Source organism: Oncorhynchus mykiss, chromosome 23 (genome assembly GCF_057628025.1).
Source record: "Oncorhynchus mykiss isolate SJ-2025 chromosome 23, ASM5762802v1, whole genome shotgun sequence".
NCBI lineage: Eukaryota > Metazoa > Chordata > Actinopteri > Salmoniformes > Salmonidae > Oncorhynchus > Oncorhynchus mykiss.
Window position 1 is genome coordinate 20,401,245 of NC_143044.1, and position 10,895 is coordinate 20,412,139.

Sequence of the window (10,895 nt, forward strand, 5' to 3'; positions counted from 1 at the left end):
TCCACATCGAAGGGACAGTAGTGGAGAGGGTGGAAAGTTTTATGTTCCTCGGCGTACACATCATGGACAAACTGAAATGTCCACCCACACAGACAGAGTGGTGAAGAAGGCAGCGCCTCTTCAACCTCAGGAGGCTGAAAAAATGTGGCTTGTCACCAAAAACACTCACAAACTTTTACAGATGCACAGTCGAGAGCATCTTGTCGGGCTGTATCACCGTCTGGTACGGTAACTGCTCCCCCCACAACCGTAAGGCTCTCCATAGGGTAGTGAGGTCAGCACAACGCATCACTGGGGGCAAACTACCTGCCCTCCAGGACACCTACACCACCCGATGTCACAGGAAGGCCAAAAAGATCATCAAGGACAACAACCATCCGAGCCACTGCCTGTTCACCCCGCTATCATCCAGAAGGTGAGGTCAGTACAGGTGCATCAAAGCGGGGACCGAGAGACTGAAAAACAGCTTCTATCAGACTGTTTAACAAACATCACTAACATTGAGTGGCTGCTGCCAACATACAGACTCAAATCTCAATTTTAATAATGGCTAGAGGGAACACTTAAACAACACAATGTAACTCCAAGTCAACTCCAAGTCAATCACACTTCTGTGAAATCAAACTGTCCACTTAGGAAGTTAGGAAGCTTAGGAAGCTTAGCAACACTGATTGACAAGAAATTTCACATGCTGTTGTGCAAATGGAATAGACAACAGGTGGAAATTCTAGGGAATTAGCAAGACACCCCCAATAAAGGAGTGGTTCTGCAGGTGGTGACCACAGACCACTTCTCAGTTCCTATGCTTCCTGGCTGATGTTTTGGTCACTTTTGAATGCTGGCGGTGCTTTCACTCTAGTGGTAGCATGAGACGGAGTCTACAACCCACACAAGTGACTCAGGTAGTGCAGCTCATCCAGGATGGCACATCAATGCGAGCTGTGGCAAGAAGGTTTGCTGTGTCTGTCAGCGTAGTGTCCAGAGCATGGAGGCGCTACCAGGAGACAGGCCAGTACATCAGGAGATGTGGAGGAGGCCGTAGAAGGGCAACAACCAAGCAGCAGGACCACTACCTCCGCCTTTGTGCAAGGAGGAGCAGGAGGAGCAATGCCAGAACCCTGCAAAATGACCTCCAGCAGGCCACAAATGTGCATGTGTCTGCTCAAACGGTCAGAAACAGACTCCATGAGGGTGGTATGAGGGCCCGACGTCCACAGGTGGGGGTTGTGCTTACAGCCCAACACGTGCAGGACGTTTTGCATTTGCCAGAGAACACCAAGATTGGCAAATTCGCCACTGGCGCCCTGTGCTCTTCACAGATGAAAGCAGGTTCACACTGAGCACATGTGCCAGACGTCTGGAGACGCCGTGAAGAATGTTCTGCTGCCTGCAACATACTCCAGCATGACCGGTTTGGCGGTGGGTCAGTCATGGTGTGGGGTGGCATTTCTTTGGGGGGCCGCACAGCCCTCAATGTTCTCGCCAGAGGTAGCCTGACTGCCATTAGGTACCGAGATGAGATCCGCAAGATAATGCTAGACCTCATGTGGCTGGAGTGTGTCAGCAGTTCCTGCAAGAGGAAGGCATTGATGCTATGGACTGGCTCGCCCGTTCCCCAGACCTGAATCCAATTGAGCACATCTGGGACATCATGTCTCGCTCCATCCACCAATGCCACGTTGCACCACAGACTGTCCAGGAGTTGGCGGATGCTTTAGTCCAGGTCTGGGAGGAGATCCCTCAGGAGACCATCCGCCACCTCATCAGGAGCATGCCCAGGCGTTGTAGGGAGGTCATACAGCATGTGGAGGCCACACACACTACTGAGCCTCATTTTGACTTGTTTTAAGGACATTACATCAAAGTTGGATCAGCCTGTAGTGTGGTTTTTCACTTTAATTTTGAGTGTGACTCCAAATCCAGACCTCCATGGGATAAATTTGATTTCCATTGATAATTTTTGTGTGATTTTGTTGTCAGCACATTCAACAATGTAAAGAAAAAAGTATTAAATAAGAATATTTCATTCATTCAGATCTAGCATGTGTTATTTTAGTGTTCCCTTTATTTTTTTGAGCAGTGTATAATGTTTACATACCCTACATTACTCAACTCATATGTATATACTGTACTCTATAACATCTACTGCATCTTGCCTATGCCGTTCGGCCATCACTCACTCATATATTTGTATGTACATTTTTTCGTATTCATTCCTTTACACTTGTGTGTATAAGATATTTGTTGTGAAATTGTTTTGTTAGATATTATTGCATGGTCAGAACTTGAAGCACAAGCATTTCGCTACACTCGCATTAACATCTGCGACAAACACAATTGGATTTGATTTGATTTGTGAAGGGCGATCAAATAAAAAGTCTATCGTATTATATCATTGCTTTACTCATGGAACACCCCCCCCTCAAGGCTTGTAAATTGCATACTGGGGTGGATGAGAAGCAGTTGCATTGATGTGTTGTGGAGCTGTGTGACTGTACAGTTGCTGATATGGGGTTTAAAATTGTTTTGGTGCTGCAGGTTCGGGTGTTTTCTACTATGTGTTTATTTCACCAGTGTTTACCCTATATTAATTTAGCAGCAGTGGCCCATATCAGAATCAAAAGAATCGTGTGGCTTTTTTCTACAACTTCACTATTGTCATTACACTGTAAGTAGCATTTCATTATTGTTCAAGCTATTACCTCTAAATATTAGTCTAGTATACAAATTAAGAAATGTCAGATTGGATATGATTGTCACATTTACGTTTTGACTCATATTTACGCATAAGCTATCAGACTCAAAAGAAACATGCAATTTAAAGATTTTTTTACACTTCATGCCTGTTATTTTCTTTCCCTTTTAATTCATTTTTTATATTGTTTTTCAGTTGTTAATTTTGTTTAAATATATGGTACTGTTGGCTTCGGCCTATAAGGCCCATGTAAAAAGGTGAGTTCACAATCCTGTTTGTGCACTTGTTTACATGGATATGCTTCTTAATAAATCCATTACACTTCGTTATTCAAATCAATCAAATGCTATTTGTCACATGAGCCGAATACAACAGCTGTAGACCTCACCGTGAAATGCTTACTTACGAGCCCTTAATTCTTTAGATGAGTTTTAGGACCTCTTTACGTATATAAAATATAGACAGTACAGTCATATATATATATATATATATATATATATATATATATTTTTTTTTTTTTATATTTTTTTTATTTATTTTTTAATCAAATATAGATTTAGGCTTTTACTACTAAAGCTCATAGAAACACACGGAATAACACATTCATAAAAGGCAAAAAGTACAGTGACAAAATCAGAAACAAGGTTTGTAAGTGTCTCTATTATATCAAGGAGAAAACTCAGTAAAGATACCCTACAGTTCAAAAGTTTGGAGTCACTTAGAAATGTCCTTGTTTTTGAAAGAAAACAAAAAGAAATTTTCCATTAAAATAACATGAAATTGATCCGAAATACAGTGCAGACATTGTTAATGTTGTAAATAACTATTGTAGCTGGAAACGGCTGATTTTTTAATGGAATATCTACATACAGAGGCCCATTGTCAGCAACCATCTCTCCTGTGTTCCAATGGCACGTTGTGTTAGCTAATTCAAATTTATGATTTTAAAAGGCTAAATGATCGTTAGAAAACCCTTTTGCAATTATGTTAGCACAGCTGAAAAACTGTTGTCTTGATTAAAGAAGCAATACAACTGGCCTACTTTAGAGTAGTTGAGTATCTGGAGCGTCAGCATTTGTGGGTTCGATTTACAGGCTCAAAATGGCATCTCTATCTTAAACTGACGGATTTTGATGGGGATTTTTTTGTTATGTAACTTAGATTGACGCACTAGTGTGACATTCAATTAACCAACAACGCAGGTTTTAAAAAAAGTAAGTAAGACAATTTTCTAAACACAATAACATAACAATAACGAGGTTACAGTATATACAAGGGGTATCTGTACCGAGTCAATGTGCAGGAGTACGGGTTAGTCAAGGTAATATGTACAGTATATTCAGAAAGTATTCAGACCCCTTGACTTTAAGCCTTATTCTGAAATAGATTAAATAGTTTTTTCCCCTCATCAATCTACTAACAATACCCGATAACGACAAAGCAAAAACTGTCTTTAAGAAATGTTGGCAAATTTATTACAAATAATAATTCGAAATGTTCACATTTGCATATTTTTATGTTTCAGACCCCTTGACTTTTTCCACATTGTTACGTTACAGCCTTATTCTGAAATAGATTAAATAGTTTTTTCCCCTTATCAATCTACAAACAATGCCCCATAATGACTAAGCAAATACTGTCTTTTAGAAATGTTTGCACAAATAATAAATAGATTATTTTGTATATTTATAGATTTTAACCGAGTAGGCTAAAACCATATTTCATGAGCCCAAGATCCATGTGTAAGGCTGTACATTGCAATATAAATGTCAATACGCACAATAGGCTGTGTAGTGAGGTGTTTTTCCACAGTTAAAGTTCCCTAATATGAGCTATGATGCTAATATTTGTATTCTGCCCTTGAGTTGCGTTCCCATGCAAAACTAGACAGATAGCTAACAACTAAGTCTTCAATAAAACTCCCAAGGCGTGACTTTTCTTGAATGAATATATTGAAAACGTTTATGTTGTGAAACTGCAAAATACAGAAAATAATATACTTTAGTATTCAATTCACACCGACAGTAGCTGTACATTATACATTTGAAGTTGCATAAATACAAAGCACGTGCTAAGGTACCATGCATCTGGCATGATGCCAAACCATATAGCTAATTGTTACTCATATGGTAATTGGCTCCTTTCATTACTCTAATAGTGTACAACCATTTATGTAGAATAACAAAGCATATTACACTAGGAACAGTAACAAACTACAGTATTGTATATATTACAATTAGTTTGCATGACGCACGAGCAAAGTAATACTGCTAACGACATACATGAAAAGCATTGCAATTTGTGAGTAAATGCAACCAACATTGACATGTAAGCAACTCTATCAATAACAAGATTATAATCATTTGCTAAATGCTTGAATTGAACTTACAAACAAATATTTTCCAAGGCTGAAGCGTGACAAGAAATAACTACATTGAAAGACCTGCACCGTAGCGTTGTTTGTAGCTGCTTCTATGCGTGCAGAACAAATTCTCTACTTCCTGTTTGCGTTGTCTTTCTAAGTACCAGAAACATCCACTAGGGGGCAAATAACACCATTGCACACAATGAAAATCCAATTGAACCCTTGTAATAAAATAATCTGTTACCTTCTAACAGGATGGCAGCACACTCCCCGCCTGGTATAATGAAATTGTGCCACTATGAAATAAAACATATCAAGAAACAAATAATGCCCTTTCTATTTTTATCTTTTCTCTAGGATGCTTCAGAAAGAAGAACAACAATCTCTGAGATTGGTCTCAGAAACACCTTAGCAGCTCCTTGCTTGACAATTTTTAGTTCTACTTTCCTAACCTTTTTGTCAGTACTGGGAAAGGTTTTTACCACAAGCCCGACTGGCCAGTCATTTCTGTGTGCCTGACTGTCTTTCAATAAGACAACATCTCCCACTTTTACATTTGGCTTTTCTGCTGTCCATTTTCTGCATCTCTGCAGCGTTGTCAGGTACTCCTGTCTCCACCTTTTCCAAAAGGTGTCAGCGAGACACTGGACTTGCTTCCACTTTTTCCATGTCTCTTCTTTTTCTGTGGGAAGAGGGGCATCCCACTCACTCTGATCAGAAGAGAGTTCTCTGGTTAAGGCTTTACCTTGCATTGTTATTGGAGCCACGAACCCATGGGGGTCATAAAGACTATTCACTGTGGACAGGATGCCTCTCCGCGTAAAAGGCTTCTCATTGTGGGACACCTGGAATGAGAAGCTGTCTGTTTCCAGGTTCCAGGAAAGTCCCAGACTCCGTTGAAAGGGAAGAGGATCCACTCCTAGGTCCAGATCTTTTAAGTCTTTCGCACGGTCCTCCATAGGGAAGGCTTCCATAACTGTTTTGCTATTGGATGCAATCTTGTGTAGTTTCATGTTGGACTCCGCCAACATTGCTTGTGTTTTTCTTAGAATGTTGATAGCTTCTTCTGTAGTAGCTACTGATGTCAGACCATCATCGACGTAGAAGTTCCTCACTACATATTGCTTGGGTTCTGACCCGTGTTCCTTCTCACCCTGTAGCGCTGCTCGTCTCATGCAGTAGATGGCTACGGCTGGTGAAGGGCTGTTCCCAAATACATGGACTTTCATCCTGTACTCAGTTATGCTTCTATCTGGGTTGTTATCTTCATACCAGAGAAACCTTAAGTAATCTCTGTGATCCTCACGTACACCAAAACAGTAAAACATTTGTTGCACATCTGCTGTTAGTGCAATGCAATCCTTGCGGAAACGCATTAGGACACCCAAGAGTGTGTTGTTTAAGTCTGGACCACTGAGCAGAACATCGTTAAGTGACACGCCTTGACACTTAGCACTGGAGTCAAATACTACTCTTATTTGTTCAGGCTTTTGTGGATGGTAAACACCAAATATGGGCAGATACCAACGTTCTTTGTCTCCCTCTAGTGGCTGTGAAGGTTCGGCTTGGTCGTTATCCAGCATCTTTTGCATGAAGTCAATAAAATGACGCTTCATGTCAGGTTTTTTGTCTAAAGTCCTGCGAAGTGATGTGAGACGGTTCATGGCCTGCTCCCTGTTATTAGGGAGGCGACGTCTAGTGGGGCGAAAGGGTAGTGGAGCCACCCAGTTGTTTCCATCATCCTGGAAAACCTGTTTGTCCATAATGTCCAAGAAGGCTTTGTCCTCCACTGATGGTGCTGGTTTATCATCGTCTTGTGTTTTGTCGAACACGGAACATCCCAGGCTGTCTGTGTTCACAGTTGTGATTGGATCTCTCGAGTGCACTGTAGAGGGAGAGATGTGTTTCTGAGCTACGCTGTTGTAGTTCTCTTTTACCTGGATGATGTCAGGGCAAGGGCTCAGATAGGATGTGCGACCATTTTGAAGTATGTTTGTCCTGAACACGTTAACATTGGCTGGTCGGTGAGCCGTTCCCAGACAGACCTCACCCACGATGACCCACCCGAGGTCGAGTCGCTGTGCATAAGGAGTGTCGTGGGGCCCATTGATTTGCTCTCGTACCTTGTGTACCCTTAAGATGTCTCGTCCTAAGAGCAGGAGGATGGGAGCGTCTGGGTCCACTGCTGGAATTTTGTCCATAACTGGTTGCAGATGGGGATGATGATACGCAATGTCGGGGGAGGGAATCTCCATCCTATCGTCTGGCATCATATCACACTCTATCAGAGTAGGGAGAGTGAGCTGCATGTGTCCATCTATAGACTCCACCATGAAGTTGACGGCTCTCCTGCCCGAAGTCTCTGTTACCCCAGAACACGTCTTCATGGTGTATGGAGCAGAGTTGTCATTGATGTTGAAGAGACTGAAAAACTCTGTCTTGGCCAGAGATTTGTTACTCTGTTCATCAAGCACTACATACATTTTGACAGCTTTCTCTCTTTTCCCAGCCGGATAAGCTTTGACTAGGCATATTTTTGAACATGATCTTGGATTGACTGCCTCACCACAGATCTCTGTACACTTTGAGGTGACAGATAGAAGAGCATCGTCACCTTGCTCCCCACCATGCTCTTTCTCTGCTGTAGCGGTGTCTGTATATGAAGGGGCTGGGCCTGGATGCAGAGCAGCAAGATGCCTGTCGCTGTCGCACTCAGAGCACTTGATTGAAACCTTACAGTCTTTAGCTCTGTGCTGAGTTGACCCACAACATCGGAAACAAATGCCATTGTCTTTGAGATATGATTTGCGCTCATCTAGAGTTTTGTATCTAAACCCACGACACTTTTTAAGAGGATGAGGCTTGTTATGTATTGGACAGTGATGGTCAGGGTTTTCAACCTTTGTCTTACTGGGTTTGGTTTGGTGGTCTGAGGCCTCAGATGACACATCTGTCTTGTATACAGTCACAGGTGTCTTGCTGCTGTACCTGGCAGGTTTCTCACTTTTCATGGGCACCTGGTTAGTTGAGGTGTAGAGGGTGAAGCTGGGGTCATTTCTAATTTTCGCCTGATTCCTGATGAATCTCGAGAAGAACGAGAATGGTGGGAATGCTACCCGATAGTCCTCCTTATATTTGGATCCCTGTGCTATCCATTTTTCTTGTAAACTGAATGGAAGTTTCTCTACAATAGGGTTTACCCCCCGAGATGTGTCCAGATAAGCGAGGCCTGGAAGGTACCCTTCTACTTTAGCACACTCCAGTTCGAGAAGAATGTCACCTAGTTCTCTTAGTTTGTGATTGTCTTTGTTAGCCAGTTTTGGAAAATCCTCAATTTTCTTCAACAGTGCATTCTCGATCACTTCGGGTGTACCATAGCACTCTTCTAGTCGTTGCCAGACCATGTTAAGTCCTGCTGTTGCGTTGAAAATATGGACAGATCTAATTCTGTTTGCTTGCTCAGACGACTCTGCCCCTAGCCACTTGGTAATTAGATCTAACTCTTCCCCGGCTGATAAATTCAAGTCTCTGGTCGCATTGAGAAAGGATGCTTTCCATGCCCAATAATTTTCAGGACGATCATCAAACTTCAGGAGTCCGGAACTCACCATCTCACGGCGTAGGAGGTACTTGATGAGGTCTGGTGCCACTTGTGACTCAGGGAAGTTTTGTGTGTGTGACTGGAAGTGGGCTTGTTTTCCATTTCCACCATGCTGCTGTTCATTCCTTTTGAACGGAGAGTCTCTGCTTATGCTCCGTTGTTTGCTACTTTCTAGATTGTGGCATGTAGCTGGGTCAACACTAAGCTCTTGTTTCTCCACTTCAAATGGAAGTTCAGCAAAGTAGGGCCTAGCATGTTGTTGCACATACTCACATGTACGTTGGACTGGACTTAAGGGCTGTGTCCCTGTGTCTAGTTCTTTGCGAAGCTCTCTGCGATCTGATCCTACAACTTCTTCAAAGGCTGCAGCTTCAGCCAACGCAGCAGCAGCTGCTCTCTCAACTTGGAGAACATATAAACTTGCCTCGAGGTCAGCTTTTTGCTTCAACAAGCTGGCCTCTATTTCTGCCCTTTGTTTCATCACAGAAGCTTCCTTCTCAGCATAAGAGACTTGTGCGCGTGCTGCGTCCGCCTTGGCGCGTGCTTTGACGGCTGCAAAACTCACCGTTGAGGATCTGCTTGACTGTTTTGATGACCTTGATCTTGTAGATTGAGGCTTGGTCCCAATGTGCTGAAGAGGCTCTTCCATCTCTCTCTGTTGAACACCTGACTCTGGTTGTTGCATTGTAGACTGCTGGTCTTCCCTAGGATAAGAGTCTTTGTTGACTGATGAACGTAGAAACATAACCACCGTGTGCAGTTATTCTTGTGCTTGAGCCCGCTGTGATGATGTTTTTTCACTATTCTGCCCTTGAGTTGCGTTCCCATGCAAAACTAGACAGATAGCTAACAACTAAGTCTTCAATAAAACTCCCAAGGCGTGACTTTTCTTGAATGAATATATTGAAAACGTTTATGTTGTGAAACTGCAAAATACAGAAAATAATATACTTTAGTATTCAATTCACACCGACAGTAGCTGTACATTATACATTTGAAGTTGCATAAATACAAAGCACGTGCTAAGGTACCATGCATCTGGCATGATGCCAAACCATATAGCTAATTGTTACTCATATGGTAATTGGCTCCTTTCATTACTCTAATAGTGTACAACCATTTATGTAGAATAACAAAGCATATTACACTAGGAACAGTAACAAACTACAGTATTGTATATATTACAATTAGTTTGCATGACGCACGAGCAAAGTAATACTGCTAACGACATACATGAAAAGCATTGCAATTTGTGAGTAAATGCAACCAACATTGACATGTAAGCAACTCTATCAATAACAAGATTATAATCATTTGCTAAATGCTTGAATTGAACTTACAAACAAATATTTTCCAAGGCTGAAGCGTGACAAGAAATAACTACATTGAAAGACCTGCACCGTAGCGTTGTTTGTAGCTGCTTCTATGCGTGCAGAACAAATTCTCTACTTCCTGTTTGCGTTGTCTTTCTAAGTACCAGAAACATCCACTAGGGGGCAAATAACACCATTGCACACAATGAAAATCCAATTGAACCCTTGTAATAAAATAATCTGTTACCTTCTAACAGGATGGCAGCACAATTTGTGTAAACTCTGAAGAATTGTAATCTGTGGGTTTCAACAAGTGGGCTCAAGATCCATAGGTACGGCTGTACAGTGCATATACGTGAATATGCTCCCAATTCAATGCCCCCAATGCTAAGTCTAATACATCCATAGTGCGATATCAACCAAATTGTTTTGTTGTTGTCAAATTAAGCAATTACTATCTTTTGTCAAATTTATATAACGACATTCCGACCTTGTTTATCTAGTCCAAATAGGACATGATTCCACTATTTGTATCCTTTTGAATCACTTTCCATACTGGACTTTTCTTTTGAAGGCAAACTGCAAATTCAACTATTTTGGCTACTCCATATTGTGGCTAGTTTTACACAGGTAATTTCCCCTCTAACTTGATCACCTCTCTTGAGCTGCACAACAATTGATCGTCACGTCACAAAAGCTTAATTTTGCTCCTTGTTGTGTGCTCTATCTAAACAAACATGTCTGGCTCAATCAACGTCTTTGGGGAACATAATGAAAAATATGACCCCAAAGCAACATGCAAACACGAACACACAGGTCAGTGGAGGCTGCTGAGGCAAGGACAGCTCATAAAATTGTCTGGAATGGCGCAAATGTAATTGTATCAAACACATGTAAAATGTATTTGATACCATTCCACTG

At 41.8% G+C, this 10,895-nt stretch overlaps 1 protein-coding gene and 1 long non-coding RNA gene across 2 annotated transcripts; both read right to left on the bottom strand.

The window, feature by feature from the left end:
- Window positions 1–4,629: 4,629 nt before the first annotated feature.
- On the bottom strand, window positions 4,630–5,189 carry LOC149972535 (uncharacterized). The gene is made up of 2 exons (XR_016491212.1): window positions 5,085–5,189; window positions 4,630–4,670 (listed from the first exon to the last, which is right to left on the bottom strand). It is a non-coding gene; the product is annotated as an uncharacterized LOC149972535 (long non-coding RNA).
- A 210-nt stretch (window positions 5,190–5,399) lies between these two features.
- On the bottom strand, window positions 5,400–10,123 carry LOC149972536 (uncharacterized). The gene is made up of 2 exons (XM_090217996.1): window positions 10,002–10,123; window positions 5,400–9,587 (listed from the first exon to the last, which is right to left on the bottom strand). The coding sequence occupies exon 2, from the start codon at window positions 9,404–9,406 to the stop codon at window positions 5,414–5,416; it is 3,993 nt and encodes a 1,330-aa protein (XP_090074122.1). The 5' UTR covers window positions 9,407–9,587; window positions 10,002–10,123; the 3' UTR covers window positions 5,400–5,413.
- Window positions 10,124–10,895: the final 772 nt, after the last annotated feature.